This window comes from Corvus hawaiiensis, chromosome 14 (genome assembly GCF_020740725.1).
Source record: "Corvus hawaiiensis isolate bCorHaw1 chromosome 14, bCorHaw1.pri.cur, whole genome shotgun sequence".
In the NCBI taxonomy this organism is placed as follows: domain Eukaryota; kingdom Metazoa; phylum Chordata; class Aves; order Passeriformes; family Corvidae; genus Corvus; species Corvus hawaiiensis.
In genome coordinates, this window is record NC_063226.1 from 22,156,839 (window position 1) to 22,172,674 (window position 15,836).

Consider the following 15,836-nt stretch of genomic DNA (forward strand, 5'->3'; position numbering starts at 1 on the left):
GTGGCAACCCCTGGAGCTGGAATTCTGGTTTTCCAGGTGCTGTGGCAGCCCATGGAGCTGGAATCCTGGTTTTCCAGGTGCTGTGGCAGCCCATGGAGCTGGAATCCTGGTTTTCCAGGTGCTGTGGCAGCCCATGGAGCAGGGTTCTGCTTTTCCAGGTGGTGTGGCAAGCCATGGAGCAGGAGTTCATCCGGCAGTACCGAGAGTTTGAGGAGCTCATCCAACACTGCTACGCGGGATCAGGGATTGCCCTGGACTTCACCATGGAGGACTTGCTGAGCTACTTCAACTCCATCACCGTGTCCAACATGTAGGGAAATCCCTCCCTGGATGTTGGGAGCAGCCCAGGAGTCCTTATCTGCAGCCACACCTTCGAGGAGCTGAACACAAAACATTCCCAAGTTGGATATTTATGTTCCTATCCTGAACTTAATCCCAAAGTACCTCCGCCTTATTGCTCCTGGACTAAATCTCCCTCAGGGAAGTGGAGTTGTCGGACCCAAACCACAACTTCCCTGCTCCAAGAAACCATTTTGCTGCTAGGAAATGTCCCTCGAAGCCTCAGATTTCCACCAGAGCGAGCGCTGGTGCTGCGCCTCCTCAGCAGACCATTCCCAACAGAAAAGCATCTTCTCTCCAGGGGCTTTCTCCTTCTTTTCTGTGCTCGAATTTCACAGTGGCCCTGTGCTAAACCAGAGGGTTAAACCTCATGGAGACGCCCCATGTGTGAGGTGTTCCCACATCCAGGTATCCCAACAGGCACCTCTGCTCCACAGCTCTCCACTGAACGTTGCCTGGCAGATGAAAGTCCAGAGTTTCAATGGATTTATTGCTTTTAGCTCAGATTTACTCACATTTTAACTGGAGTGGAGAATATGTGCAGTTCTAGGGATCCAAACCGATCCCTCGGGGAATTGGCTGGTTTTATCCCGTTTTCTTAGGAATCTTCCTACACCAGCTCCCCAATATGTTGTCATTCGTTAAATGTTCTCTGTTTCTTGTGATGATCGTGGGGCTCACGCCACAACCCTTCTCCCTAAACAACTGAAGAGTTTGAACTCCTTGATATTTGCCTCGCAGGGCAAAGATTATTTCATTTATTTGGCGTGTTAGAAAATAATCTCGGAGGGAGATTCCCCATCCGTTGCCAGGGAGGTGGGAGGCTGCTGTGGCTCCTTGGACAGCCCCTCTTCTCCAGGGATATCCTTGTTTCTCCAGCGTGAGCTTTAAACCAGCACATAATCCCAGCTTTCCCTTGCAAAGGGAAAAATCCAGATTATTTTTCTGGGATTTTTCAAGCAGTTGGCCTTTGGGTCAAGGTCCACCTCTGCAGGGGAGCACTGTTTAGAGCTCCTGTTTCCAATCTCGTTATCCCATTCTTTTCAATCCCGCCCTTTTGCCCGTGACGTGGCTGCTCCCAGCAGGAAGAGGACGGTCACAGGGAACCATCCAGTGCTGCCTTCCCAGCTCTTCATCCCTCTGGAGGTAACAGGAATTTTGCAGCCCCGTTTCCTTTCAGTTTTTGGCTCAGGGGCTCACCTGGGAGGGGAGGGCAGGAGGTGGGAGCTGTGGGCTGGGATATGAAGGTGCTGCAATTTGGGAGGACGCCCGGGGTGAAGGGATTTGCAGAGGGACGGAGTCAGGTTGCTCCGAGGTTGTTGAACACCAAACACCAGCGAGGAGGGGCAGGGATTCCTCCAGGTCTGTTGATGGCTCCCCCGTAACTGGTGTGGTCACCGGCACAGTCCAGGCCATGCCACGGAATGGGATAATGGGATCTTGCTCCAAACAGGCTCCTCTGGCTGCAGCGAGCAGAGATCCCGGTGAAACTGCACCTGGCTTTACACTGACCCTGCTGCTGTGTCAGCAGGGCTGTGCGATCTCTCCTCACCAACCACTTCCCACGCAGGATCACGGAATCATTTAGGCTGGAAAAGCCCTCTGAGATCACTGAGTCCAACCATTCCCCCAGCGCTGCCAACACCTCCCTAACCCATGTCCCGAAAAGCCAAGGGCAGTGCCAGGGGATCTGAACCCAACCTAAACCACCAGGAACCTCTCTGAGCCCAGGCTGGTGAGTCCCCACACCCTGGTGCTGCATACCCCGAGCCCCCGGCCTCACCCTCTGCCTGGTGGTGACATCTGGCAGCTTAGAGACAAATGCCAAGAAATGTCCCCCGATGTTTCCTGCTGCTCTGCCAGGCCCCAGATGGGCTCCACTCTCTGGCTTGGCTCCCCCTGGATCAGTGTCCACACGTGGGAGGACCCGGCAGGGGGCTGGAGGAAGGGTCACACGCGTGGTCCCGTCCTTGGTGCGCACGGGGTTTGTGTGTTGGGAGCCTGGCATCTTGGTGCCGCCAGCCCTCAGCGAGGTCACCCAGACTGTCCCCCACACCTGGCCCCAGCCGGGGGCTCTGACAGGCTCAGGTGCCACCAGAGGCAGACCAGAGCCTGAGGCTCCTGCAGGGAGGAGGATTTATTGCTTCTGTACTTGTGCCACCTGCAGGACAAAGGAAAACCTGGGCCATCCCCACTCAGCTCTCAGCTCCCTGGACCGTTTCCCATTTCCCTGCAGAGCTGGATGCTCCTAACTTCCACATTCTCTGGTTTTCCATGCCAGTTCCCAGCCCTGAGAGCATGTCCTGGAAGGGGGAGGGCACGAGCCCACCTTCGTGTTTCATCCAGCGCCTGGACCACCTCGTGCTGACTGTGAAGAACATTGAGAACACTGTGGCCTTTTATTCCAAAGTCCTGGGCATGGAGGTGGTGACTTTCAAGGTAATGTGGGGCACAGGCTTGGTTTGGGTCTAGAAGAGCTGGAACTGTGGTTCTGGGCCTGTGGATCTCTGATGGGTTTCTGGGACTGGGGTGGAGATGGTAGGACCAGCAGAAGCCACAGCCCATCAAGCTCTGAATTTTAGGACAGTCAGGCTGAGTCAGAGGTAAGTCCAAACCACACGGAAAGGAGTCAAAGTGACAAAAAAACCCCAAAGATTCTCTGAAAAAACAATTCCTAGGGCTGAAGGAGAAGAACCCTCAAACCCACACATCCTCTAAAGACATCTAACAGGCTCTTGCTTTGATATTCCCATTGGCAAAGGGAGGAAAGGTTGGTGAATATTTAATATTTTATGTTTAATATTTAATATTTATATTAATATTAAATATTTAATATTAATATTTAATATTTAATATTTAATATTCCAACTCACCTCCTGCCCTTTTTCCTGATGAACACACAGCACCTTTTTAGCTTCTAAGATCTTCCCTCTCTGCTGCTCCACCAATTCTCTTAAAATCAAACTCAGCTCTGATCTTTGGGTGGTCACTGCTCAGCGTTTCCCTGGGGGCTCGGCTGCCACATGAGCCTGCAGAAACCTCCTTGAGATCCTGCAAAGAGCCACCAAAACTTCCCTCCTGCCCCTCTTCCCACCTCCTCAGCCTTGTCCCCACTGCAGTGCCAGCCTGCCCTTTGGCTGTGTGGCTGGATGGAGAGTCCCCACTCCTGAAAACCCTTGGAAATCCTGCATGTGGCTGTGGGTTTTCTTGGAATGTGGAGTTTCTTGGGTCACTCCACATCTCAATGAGTGCCTTGCAGTGATCTGGTTTTGGGTTGGCCCAGCAAAGCCCTGAGTTAGCAGGACTCCATCGGTTCCCCGGGGTTTCCAGCAGTGCTCGGGGAGTGGGTGCTGAAGGTTTCCAGCCCAGGAAGTCTCCTTTACTTCGGCCTTTTCCTTTGGGAACAGGGGAACCGCAAAGCTTTGCGTTTCGGCCAGCAGAAGTTCAACCTGCACGAGGCTGGGCAGGAGTTTGAGCCCAAGGCTCGGCGCCCAGTGCCCGGCTCTGCGGATTTTTGCCTGATCACAGCAGCGCCCCTGGAGAAGCTGCTGGAGCATCTGGAGGTGAGGCAGGCCCAGGGTGTCCCCAGGGCGGTGGCATCCCAAGGGCCACGAATCCTCTAAATGACGTTTTCCTGGGGAATGCCGGGGTTGTCTCATCCAGCAGTTCATGTTTCCAAGGCTGGGGGAGGAGGGCACGGTGATGAGACGACCATCAAACCCCTGCCCTCCTGTGTCCTCCAGGCCTGTGGGGTGCCCATTGAAGAAGGTCCCGTGGCCAGAACTGGTGCTGTGGGTCCAATAACCTCCATCTACTTCCGAGACCCCGACGAGAACCTGGTGGAGGTTTCCAGGTACTGCACAGCTGGGGCTGTGGACACCGAAGGGGAGCCCTGACCACAGCCCATGCTCTGCCTGCGTCCCAGGGCGCAGAGGCCAGGTCTGGCTGGCCCATTTACAGATCCAAGCTTTAATTGTGTAAACCTGGGACAAGCCTCAAATCCCAGCCACAAAGTAGGGCTGCAGGAACATCGGGAGTTCTCTCAAGGCAGCCTGCTCTGCTCTGGATGTGAATCCTGCTTTTATACATCCCTGCCACGGAGACTCCATGGCCTTCGTGGAAGATCTGTCCTGCTGCTGCTGCGCTGCAATTGTTGGGACATTTTTCCTAATTCCTGCTACCCCTTCTGCTGCAGTTGAAGTCCTCATTCCTACACTGTCCACCTGTCACTCCCCTCCTCTTCAGAGTCACTTTTCCACAGCTGGAAATTTCTGTCTCCCTTCCTTTCATCCTCCTGCTCCTTGTCTCAAGCTGCCTGGTGCTGGTGGCTCTCCCACGAAGGCAGAGGTTTAAATCCAGCTGTGACTGTCCAAACACACTTCTCACCTGGGATTTGGGAATTTGGCCTCGGTGTGACACTCAAAAACTCGTGGAGCTGAAGATCCAATCCTCACCCTCAGCTCTGTATCAATAATTGTGAGGGTTGGAAAAAGCAGGGATGAGGTGCCTACATGGAGGGCAGAGGTCAGAAGTCCAGGAGTTCACCTGGATTCGTGCAGGGATTGAGGATGGTCTGACACAGGGGAGTCTGATTCTGATGGCACCTGGGTACTTGTGGCACTGTCCTAAGTTTTCTTCTTTCTTTAGTAATTTAAAAAGCCATTTCCAAGTTACTTTAAAAGTATAAAACAATGAGGGACCTGGCGATTCTCGAGCAGAGCAGTTCCCAGGCTGGCCACACTGAGGTAGCACCGATATCCTCACCGGAACAGCGCTGGAAAGGAGGGAGGACTCTTCCGACCTCTGCAGTCCAAATCCTCTATAAAATTGACACAATCTCTGACTCGTACTCATTTTTCCCTTGCTGGAGTTTCGTGGGAAATCCAAAACTCTTCATGGTGCGAAAAAAGGCGAAGTCACAAAACATTCAGTGCTTTGGACGATCAGTGGGGATGAGCTGCTTTCCATTGAGTCGTTTGTGGGAACTAAACACAGGAATGTCATGGGAGGAAACCACGGGCATCCCCTCACCTTTACCTTGTGAATGCAGATCCGGGAAGGGATCCCGGGCAGGGACGGAGTCCCCTCAGCCCCGGCGCCCGCGGAGCACCCGGCGGCTGCTCTCCAGGGTGCTGATGTGCCCCGGCCGTGCCCGGCTGCCGCGGGACCCCTGTCCTGCCCACGGGAGAGGGTCAGTGCCCATGGGAGAGGGTCAAAGAACATGGGAGAGGGTCAGTGCCCATGGGAGAGGGTCAGTGCCCACGGGAGAGGGTCAGTGCCCATGGGAAAGGGTCAAAGAACATGGGAGAGGGTCAATCCCTACAGGAGAGCGTCAGTGCCCATGGGAGAGGGTCAGTGCCCATGGGAAAGGGTCAAAGAACATGGGAGAGGGTCAATCCCTACAGGAGAGCGTCAGTGCCCATGGGAGAGGGTCAATCCCTACAGGAGAGGGTCAATCCCTACAGGAGAGGGTCAGTGCCCATGGGAGGGGGTCAATCTCTACGGGAGAGGGTCAGTGCCCATGGAAGAGGGTCAATGCTCATGGGAGAGGGTCAGTGCCCACAGGAGAGGGTTGGTGCCCATGGGAGGAGTCAATCCCTATGGGAGAGGGTCAATCCCCACAGGAGAGGGTCGGTGCCCATGGGAGGAGTCAATCCCCACAGGAGAGGGTCAGCGACCATGGGAGGGGGTCAGTGCCCATGGGAGGGGGTCAGTGCCCATGGGACAGGGTTTTGCTCCCTCCACTGGAGCCCACCTCGGTTCTGTCCCACACACTGATCCCTCTGAGTGCTGAGCTGCTGGCTGGCCTGGAGGGCACCGGTTCCGTGGCTTTCCCGTTCACTGGAGTGTGAAACATGGAGTGACACATTTGGGGATCTCACACCTGACCCGAACCACAGGAAACTCGAAATTTGTCATGGAAACTTAGCAAGTATTTGGAATGTGTTGCTTATAGAGGAGCTTCTCTTGGAGTGATGGTGCTGGAGCACAGCAGGCTTTGCTGCCTGATGGTTATTGTTATCTCCAGGAGAAGCAACCTGTGAGGCTCAATGTTTTTCCCTGGAGAAACCACTGGCCACATGCCAGCATTCCAGCTGTCCCTGTCCCAACCTCTGCTGGGCTCCCTGTCTATTGGAAAAGCCTCTGTATTTTGAGTATTCCAATTAAAACTGATGGTTTACATAATGCAGCATTAAATCTTTATGAATTTAATTCCGTTCTTTATTCAGCAAGATTCATTGTGAATATTGGACAGTGGGACAAAGTGGATTAACAGGTGGCAATACAGTTTTCTTCTGGATGGTTCGTTCCCTGCACAAACCACAACCAGCAAGAGAAAAGGAACTTCCTTCTTGTCTACTCTCATCTCATCCCTCTTGAACCCTAATTCCTGCAGTAGATTCCAGACTTTTATCATGATCATACTGGAAAGGAGAGCTTCGGATCAGCAATCCCAGTGTTTCCTGTGGAGGAATGTTGAGTTCTCCATCCCCCTGCGCAGGAAGGATGCAGGGGAAGGAGCCTTCCGGGGAATGGCTGCTCAGGAGCACAGGTTTCATCCCAGCTGCAAAGATGAGTTAGAGCTGAGTCTCAATGAGCTTCCCTTCGTCTCACGGGAGGGAAACAGGAATTTCCCAATGGGATTCACAGTGTGTGTGCCCAAGCCACCTCCCAGAGATGCCCACGGGCCACCTGGCGAGCCAGCTCTGAGCAGGTGCCTGGGAAAGCTGGGAAAGCCAGGAGGGATGGTGTAGCCCAGCCTTGGGATGGGCAGGGATCACCTCTTGGTGTGTAGGGCTGGTGTAGGATTCCTGACCTCCCAACCGCCTTTCCTTCAGAAAAGACACGCAGGTCTCAAGGGTCCTCAAACCATCCTTTGTACACAGAGGAGTGGCAAACACTTCCCAAGGGCTGGGGAGATGGGAGGCTTTTACTGGAAAAGGAAAACAATCCCTCTCTGCCGGAGAGTTCTGCAGGCAGGGCTGTTTGCAGCCATGATGGATTTTTCTGTGGCCAGTAGGACTGCCTGACCACGAGCCCAAAAGTGCCCAGAGGAGCACTAAGAACAGCACAGGCTCTGCAGCTGAACTTCCTCCTCTTCCCAGACTCGGCGGTCAGGCATTCTGCCCAGAAAAAGCTTGGAATCCAGCTGGAAGAAATGCACAGGCACCGTTCCCTCTGGAGAACGGGATGATGCCCCAGGATCCTCAGAGATTTCCATGGGAATTCTTTTATATTTGTGGTGGCCTTTCAGCTCCTCAGCCAGCACCAACCAGGAGTTGAAGTTTACTCCGTGTGCTAACCCAGACACACCTCCTGCCTCGTGGGTTCCTTTGGAATTATCTACTGGAAGGGGTGGGAACTTCCCTGTCCTTGGGAATCAATAGGAAAGCACCAATGAAGAAAGGAATCGCAGCTTCACCAGGACAAGCCCCGCACCAAGCTCCCCGTGCTGTCCCCTCACAGGCTGCAGGCCAGCTGGGAGCTGTCTGACAGGGTCTCCAGGTTGTCCACCAGAGTGATGATGGCTTCTATTTTCTCTTCTGGAAGCACGTGGGAGGCGTTGGATCGAAACTTCTTCAGGAGCGACTCTTTGCTCAGGGGCTTCCTCCAGTGCCCATAGAAAGTGTCACATTTGCCCGTCAGGACGTCCCCGCTGTGCAGGAGCAGGGCCACCTCTCCGTACATCTTGTCAAAGTTGGCCACGTTGTCTTCGGGGTGCTCCACCACCACCTTGTCCAGCAGCTCCCTGAGCTCCTGCCGATGGATGCTGCTCTCGGAGAAGGAGCCCAGGCCCACCTCTCCATCCAGCAGAGCCGCGCAGGCGTTGAACTGGAAGGAGTGCCTTGCCTGGTGCTCCGAGCTGGGGAAAGGCCGGTTGATGTACTTGGACACCGGGATCTTCAGCATAATGGTGCGGATCAGAGAGGGAGAGAAGGAGCCCGCGTAGTTGATGAAGAGGTTCCGGACGGACAAGGCAGCATCCACCACCCAGTGCATCCCCAGGTGAGCTGGGAAGCGCTTGAAGGCAATATCCTGCTTTTCCAGGAGGAACTGGTGCTGCTGGCCGGGTGTGGACAGTGGTTTGGGTTGGTAGACGCTGTAGAAGGCGCTGAAGCCGGAGCAGCCGGGGATATCATCCAGGATCAAGGGGTTGGCCTCCATCCCTCGGGCCGCCAGCAGAGCCGCTTCCAGGCCCAGGCGGGTGGCATTCCCGACGTGCAGCGGCTTGGCCTGGGTGGCAGCGTTGGCCATGGGCGCCCCGGCGAGGGACGCGGCGATGCCCAGGGCGTGGCAGCACTGGGCAGAGCTGAGGGACAGCAGCTTGGCCGTGGCTGCGGCACTGCCCAGGGTGCCCACCACCGAGGGAGGGTGGAACCTGCAGGGCGATGGCAGGAATGGGCAGCCCTGGCTGCCTCGCACCAAAGCACCCCTCCCACGGAAAAACGAATGGGAAATGAGGGGCCCGTCAGCCAGTGGAACTCCCTCATGGCTCTGGAGTGGGTGGGATTCACCTGACTCAAAATTAAACCATAAATTTTAACTAATAAATTAACTCTAAAATAAGAATTTAGTTTAACTCTAAATTTAGAGTAAATTAACGTAAATTAACTCTAAAAACTGGGTTTCTACTTGAAACCTCCTCAGACACACCAGGGTGAGCTCAGCATCTCCAGAAGGCAATTTGAACTTTCCTCAGGAGGTGCCATGGCTCATGTCCACACAGCCAAACTTTCAATGCCTCAGACAAATAATTTGGCCTCAAATGCACCCAAGGGAACAGTTCCTGGTTGATTCCATTGCTTGGGTCACACCAGGGCACTGCTGGTGGCAGCAGTTGGCCATGGGGCTGTGCCCACCACCAAACTCTTCTTGGCTCTGGGATCCTGCCCTGGCTGGGTCAGATAGTGGCCCTACAGACTCCCTGAGGGTTATTTTTGGGGCAAGACCCCTGGAAATCACCAAATAAACACATGGCACAATCACCTCTGGCACTGGGTTCTCAGCAAGGCTTTACCCTGGGGTAAAGCTAAATTAGACTGGACTTAAACTGGGCTTAACCTAAACTAACATTTGAAAACCCAGACTCGCCAACCCTCTTCCTCCTCAGCGAAGAACAGGAGCTTTACCTTTTGGGAATGTCGTGAGCCTCAGTGGAGAAGTGCATGAGCCTCCCTTGCACTTCCAGGCCCACGTTGAATGCCAGCAGGAAATCCAGGCCGGTGGGCTTGGTGTTCGGAGGGAGCATCTGGGAGGCTGCCAGGAGAGCCGGCAGCACGGCCCCGGAGGGGTGAGTGGCAGGGTGCCAGGTGTCGTCAAAATCCATGGAATGAGTCTGCCAGGAAACAGAGATAAGGACGTGCTGGCGGGTGCGGCTGGATGCTGAGGGAATGAGGGCTCCTTGCTGATATTCCTGAGGAAATTCTGCCAGAGCCTCCCCTCAGTGTCCCCACGGGGAGGTCTGGCTCCTCTAAAAGCCAGGAGATTCCCGGCTTTTGTCCCCCATCAGTGACCACTCTGCTTCCTGGAATTCTAGTTCCTGGCACCACCGGGCACAGGTTCCCCTGGGAATCCGGGAGCACAGATGCCCCTGGAAAAACCAGGAACACAGGTTCCCTTGGGAGAGCCGGGAGCACAGATCCCCCGGGAAAAACCAGGAACACAGCTTCCCCTGGGAGAGCCAGGAGCACAGATCCCCTGGGAATCCGGGAGCACAGATCCCCCGGGAAAAGCCAGGAACACAGCTTCCCCTGGGAGAGCCGGGAGCACAGATCCCCTGGGAATCCGGGAGCACAGATCCCCCGGGAATCCAGGAGCACAGATCCCCCGGGAATCCGGGAGCACAGATCCCCCGGGAAAAGCCAGGAACACAGCTTCCCCTGGGAGAGCCGGGAGCACAGTTTCCCCTGGAAAAACCAGGAGCACAGATTCCTCTGGGAATCCGGGAGCACAGATCCCCCGGGAATCCAGGAGCACAGATCCCCCGGGAATCCGGGAGCACAGATCCCCCGGGAATCCGGGAGCACAGATCCCCCGGGAATCCAGGAGCACAGATCCCCCGGGAAGATCCAGCCTTACCGCCACGCCGTTGGTGAAGGCTGCCAGCGTCGGGGAGAGCTTCACTCCCGGCTTTCCATAGACAGAGCTGACGGCCACGGAGGAGTACAGCTCCTGCGGGAGGGAGGGAGGGAGGGAGGGAATGTCGGGGGAGGCCTTGGAGGGAGCGGGGCCGGTGGCAGCCCCCGCAGCCCCGGAGGTGGCGGTGGCGGTGGCGGGGCTGTCCGTACCCGGCAGTAGCGCAGGGCGATGTCGAAGACGCGCGTGGTGCTGCCCACCAGCCCCACGCCGATGCTGTCCAGGATCATCCTCTTGCTCCGCTGCCGCACGGTCTGGGACAGCTGCTCGGGCCGGGCCGCGTGGATGAACGAGGCGAAGCTGCTGGTCACCGTGTCCTCGGGAGCGCTCCGGGCCACCACTGCAGCGCCGGGACACAGGGAGGGACAAGGACACCGGTGAGCCCCGCGCTGGCAGCCGCGGGCAGCTGCACCTGCCGGAGCCAGGTGGGGCGGTTTTAGGAGTCCTGCAAGAGCGGGGAGCTGGAATTCGTCATCCCCGTGGCTCCCTTCCAACCTGGGATAACCTCTGATTTCCGTGTGTCCTATATATAAAATTCCATATTCTCTGGGCACCTCCTGGGGTGGCTTCCAGAAGGTTCAGGCGAAGCAGCTCCAGAGCTCAGCCCCATCCCGCCACCTTGGGTTTCCAACAGCCGTTTTTTGGGAGGTGTCAATGCCAATGATGTCCCTTTAGCCAGAGGAAAGGCAGAGCAGGAATGGACCACATAAATTCAAAGCTTCCATAGTTTTTTGGAATGCAGGACTAGACCCAAAGCCTGGATTTATCCAGATGTTTCATCCTACAAGGCACTGAAGTGTCTTGACTCAGCCACCAAAGCTCTTAAGCCCTGTGTACTCCAAAGGTTGCTAATCCTTAACAATAAATTAAAATTCTATGGAAAATACCCAGTTTGTGTCCATTGCATGTTTTTATTTCAGTGAGAACTTGCCTTGTTCAGATGACATATAGATCATTATTATACATATGAGTTTATAGATATAATTTTTTCTATGATTCATATATTAATTTATAATTTATAAAATTATGTATAATTCTAGAATTAGACTAAAGAATATAATTAATAGAGTTATATTTATAATTCATAGAATTAAAATTGTTATGGCCCGTTATAATGATACTGTTAATTTGAGAGTGCACGGGAGAGCAGGAAAAATAAAATTCTGTGTAGCCAACATTTGCAGGGTGGCAAATCCATACATTTACTTATGGACGGTTGTGGGGACGCACACACAGATGCAGATAAAAGATGAATTAATGTCCAAATTAAATGAATCACAGGTGAAAAAAAAAAAAGAAAAATACTTTGCTCCAAGAGGAAAGCTCATCCAGACCGGCAGGTACACAAGAGGCTTTGTTTTAGGAACAACAAACATGGCAATTAATGAAATGACCATTCCCTAATTTCCCTAGGTTGGATTCATCCCGAAATGTCACGGCAGTGACTCACGGAGCGCTGGCTCATGCTCGGGCTCACCTCGAGCCCAGGCTGAGCCTCCTGTAAACACAGCTGGGAATGCCATCAGCGCCTGACTCACCGGGAGAGCATTCCCGCTGCCGGGGAACGCATTCCTATGGGAATCCCGGCACTCGGCACTCCGGGACCCGCTGCGACCCCAGCCCAGGGCTCTGCGAGCATCCCCGGGTGCCCCCGCCGCCGTCCCGGAGCGGGAGCGGTGATGTCAGGGCTTGGAGAGGCTGCAGGAAAATCTGCTCCAATCACCCAGCACCCAGAAAAGCTGGATCGGTTCCGTCCCGGCATCAAATGCTCTTTGTCACCTCAGGAGGCAGCGGGGTTTTTTAACCCTTCAGCTAAAAGCATTCCATGACTCCGGGGTTTTCCTCCTGGTAGGGCAGGACTTCATTAAAACATTAAATTTGATCCAAATAAAGACCAAATAAATCCCTGCAGATTATTGTTATTTCTCTTGTCCTCAGGTCTCATTAAGCAACATTCCTCGAATTTATTGTATTAATAACTCATTTTAAAATAAATTAATGGATAGAATAGACTAAGGATATCTTTTTAAATAAGTTAATAAGCTTAAACTTACAGTAAACCGAGTCATTTTTAAAATAAGTTAATAAACTTAAAATAAACTTACAATGAACTTAAAATAAACCATGAACACATTTAGAAAGAAGTTAATAAACATAATAGACTGAGAGCACATTTTAAGATCAGTTAATAGACAAATTCAGACCAAGTTAAGAGACAAAATAGACCAAGAGCCTACACAGCCAAGCTGTGGTTAATTCATCCGAAGCTGGGCAGCGCTGGAGCCACGGGAGGAGAACCGTGAATCACCGCAGGCAATGCCCAGAGCAGGATCAGGTGTAGTTAGGAAGCAGTGACAAGTGGAGCAGTTAAGGATCTGAGCCACCCTTTCAACACCCTACGTTTGTGGTCAAAGAATTTGGAAAGTCTGGTTCTAAACCTGTTCAAGTTCTGGTTTAGCGCAGGACAAACAATCCACATTTTTACTCTTTGCTGCTTTTCTCCTGTCCTTTATCCCCGAGGGCACAAAGTACCACAGGACCCCCAAACATTTGGAAGCTTTGCCTTCCAAGGATTTGAGGATTTCTCCCGGCACCTTCTTTTCCAGCAACGCCAGGACTATTTAGGGATGCCCGCTAGGAAAGGATGGGGAATGCTGAGAGATACAAACCATGGGCAGCAGTTTTGTGGACTTGCCGAGAGCTTGCCAAGAACTTCTGGGATTTCTAGGGGAGAGACACAGAGAGGGAATTTGTCGCTGGAGCTGCTGGAAAGTTTCTCGGAGCAGTTTTCCTGGTTGTGCCTCTCACTGTGAGGCACTCACAGATCAAACGAGCGTGTAAAAGTAACGACATATTTAAAGGAGGGGAAAAAATATTTTCCAGAGCTGAGTCCAGCAGGGATGCCAAGAACATCCAGGGAAATAAAGCCACACAGTGGAAGGGGCAGCAGAGCCTTTGCAGCCCTGCCACGAGATCCTGCAGCGAGCGGGACCAGCTCGGAGTGGGCACGAGGAGCAAACCCCAGGGAGCACATCCCAGCAACAACAACCCCGCATGGCACGGTCCAGAGGATGTTGGGGACACGTGAAAGGAGCAGGATGGCACGAAAAGGTCAGCAGCTGAATCAAGTGACTGTGAAAACCATTGGAGTTTGTTAATTTTGGGGCAGGTTCCCGTTTAATGCCACGCTCGGCTGGACCAGCGGAGGAACTGCCCGGAAAGCGACATTTCCTCCTTAAAGTGCGAAAGGCAAGCTCAGGGATGGGGAGGGATTGCGTGGAAGAGTTTTACCTGGAAGGTGGAGTAGACCATGCTGGTGGCTGCTTTTCCCAGTGCCTTTCCCGGCTCGGTGTGCTCGGCGCGAGGGATGGCAGAGGTGTGTGGCTGAAGGTGCTCGTGGCAGGGTTTATATCTGCGTCCAAAAGGCAATTTGCTTTCTGTTTTTGTGCAACTGAATTTCCAGGGGGATGACATCAGCCCCTGGGGAGCCAGAGGGTGGGGGGAATCGTGAGGAGGGGTGGTTTGTCCCTGCTGGACAGAAGGGAAACCCCCCCCACCCGCTTTCAGGAAATAAAAAAGGATTTCGGACAATCACTGACAAGGTTCAAGGAAACTCCTGTCTCCAAAATGCCGCAGGTGCCAATGGGTGAAGCAACCGGCACCAGGCTCCTCCTCCCGAGGAGGACTATAAAAGTGGGATTTACCAGGAAATGAGAGGGACAAGAGCATCCTCCCATTGAGCCGAAGTGTCACCAAAGCAGGTAAATCCCAGCTGCAGAGGCAGAAGTGAGGCAGTGGTGGTTTTGTTGGATGCTTTTCTTGAATACCTTCAGTGTTTGGGTGTTTGGCTGAGTCTTTTCCACCTCTCCTTCTTCTCCATCTCCAGCGCTGCCGGGTCACTGAACTGGGAGTGCACCCTGGAGCTGCCAGGGAACACCGGGAGCCTTCGTTCCCAAAGCAATGTTTGGATTCTGGGGGAATGCCACGGCTCTTTGCTTTGTCCAGCCTGGGGATATTTATTATTTTGGGCAGAATAACAGCCTGGTGGGCCACAGTTTTATTTAAAATTGGGGGTTTTAATAACCCCCATGCAGAACTTTGTCATAGCAATGTATCCCTGGCAATTCCATGCTGGTTTGCACCAGAGGAGAGGCAGCGTTGTGATGTGAAATCCAGCTGTGTGCTGTGGCTGTGCACTGTTCCCCTTGCTGTGTGCTTATCCAAAAGGAGTTTTGTTCTCTTTCCGTGTTTATCTGCGGAGAGGCAGCGTTTTCTCAGAGCTCTGTAAACGTTTGCTGTCACTAACAAGGTGAGATGGATAACTAATGGCAAAATGCCACTGGAGATGAGTGAAAATGGAAGGGGTTGGGGTTCGTAGATGTGTCCCTTGCTCCAGCCTCCTGCGGAGGGAATGTCCGTGCCCTGGAATATCCCGTTAATATCGCTCCCGGGGGCGCAGCACTGTCGCATGGACAGAGTGATTCCTGCAAAGCCTACGAGCCCCGTGGCAATGGGATGCAGATGGGAATGACCTCTCCTGGAAGGGGGTGAAGGGAAGTCGCTGTGAGGACAGCAGGGAGTGAAGGAAGTGGTGCCCAGAGCCTGTCCCGTGGGGCTCAGAGGTCACCGGGGGACAAGAGCCAGGACGGAGGGAGGACCTCACACAGCGTTCCTGCAACCCCCAGCGTGAGGAATGTCGGGGGCAAGCAGGGAAAGGAGAGAAGGTGGAGGGGGCAGGATGAGGGAGGGTGTGGCTTTGACTTCGCCCTCGCTGCACAGGGGATTTGAGCAAGGGAAGGATCATCCCGGGCTGCCCCATCCCTCCGGAAGATGCAGCTCTGGCAGCACCGCCGGTGTCCAGGTGCCTCCTCAGCACGGGCACATCTCCACCCCGTGTTTTCCTGTGCCCTGGGTGGCTGTGCTGCTGGTGCCCTGGGTGTGCAGAGAGCTGCTAATCCCACCTGGGACAGAGGGATTTTCCATCCGCTCCCTGCCTCCTGCACAATCCCACGTTATCCTGTGGCACCAGCAGCGTTCTGTGGTGCGTGGGGAGCAACGGGTCCGTACCGTGACAGCACCCATGGGTGGGGTTATCCCGGGGCCAAACCAGGGCAGGTTTGAGCAGAAAACCCCCCTGGGGGTTCCCCTGCCCAGCCTCGTTTTTCGAGGCTCCGTGCAGTCCTCGGCATTCCGGTGCTGCTCCTCCTCAGACAGCACCAGGAGGGTTTCCATGGTTTGATGGATCCTGAGACAGCACCAGGAGGGTTTCCATGGTTTGATGGTTCCTCAGACAGCACCAGGAGGGTTTCCATGGTGTGATGTGTCCTGACCTTGCAGCAAACAGAGGCAGGGACAATGCC

At 54.0% G+C, this 15,836-nt stretch overlaps 3 protein-coding genes across 4 annotated transcripts in view; 2 read left to right on the forward strand and 1 right to left on the reverse strand.

Moving 5' to 3' along the window:
- LOC125333376 (exocyst complex component 1-like) overlaps positions 1 to 810 on the forward strand; it is a 32,577-nt gene extending 31,767 nt beyond the window's left edge. The window contains 1 exon segment of the mRNA XM_048319241.1: positions 159 to 810. Within this exon segment, the coding sequence (XP_048175198.1) occupies positions 159 to 314 (156 nt within the window). The 3' untranslated portion in view covers positions 315 to 810.
- Positions 811 to 1,162: 352 nt separating this feature from the next.
- Positions 1,163 to 5,188, forward strand: GLOD5 (glyoxalase domain containing 5). Of its 2 annotated transcripts, XM_048319349.1 has the most exons (4): positions 1,163 to 1,485; positions 2,621 to 2,778; positions 3,747 to 3,902; positions 4,083 to 5,188. In XM_048319349.1, exons 2-4 carry the CDS (start codon positions 2,638 to 2,640, stop codon positions 4,233 to 4,235), a joined length of 450 nt encoding a protein of 149 aa, XP_048175306.1. In that variant the 5' UTR covers positions 1,163 to 1,485; positions 2,621 to 2,637; the 3' UTR covers positions 4,236 to 5,188. The 2 variants fall into 2 exon arrangements, with proteins under 2 accessions (XP_048175306.1, XP_048175305.1); XM_048319348.1 differs by lacking the exon at positions 1,163 to 1,485 and having other exon boundaries at positions 2,614 to 2,778.
- Positions 5,189 to 7,781: 2,593 nt separating this feature from the next.
- Positions 7,782 to 13,836, reverse strand: LOC125333455 (cis-aconitate decarboxylase-like). Its single transcript, XM_048319351.1, has 6 exons — positions 13,768 to 13,836; positions 13,146 to 13,200; positions 10,629 to 10,816; positions 10,420 to 10,512; positions 9,471 to 9,676; positions 7,782 to 8,719 (listed from the first exon to the last, which is right to left on the reverse strand). Exons 1-6 carry the CDS (start codon positions 13,786 to 13,788, stop codon positions 7,801 to 7,803), a joined length of 1,482 nt encoding a protein of 493 aa, XP_048175308.1. The 5' UTR covers positions 13,789 to 13,836; the 3' UTR covers positions 7,782 to 7,800.
- Between the last annotated feature and the right edge of the window lie 2,000 nt (positions 13,837 to 15,836).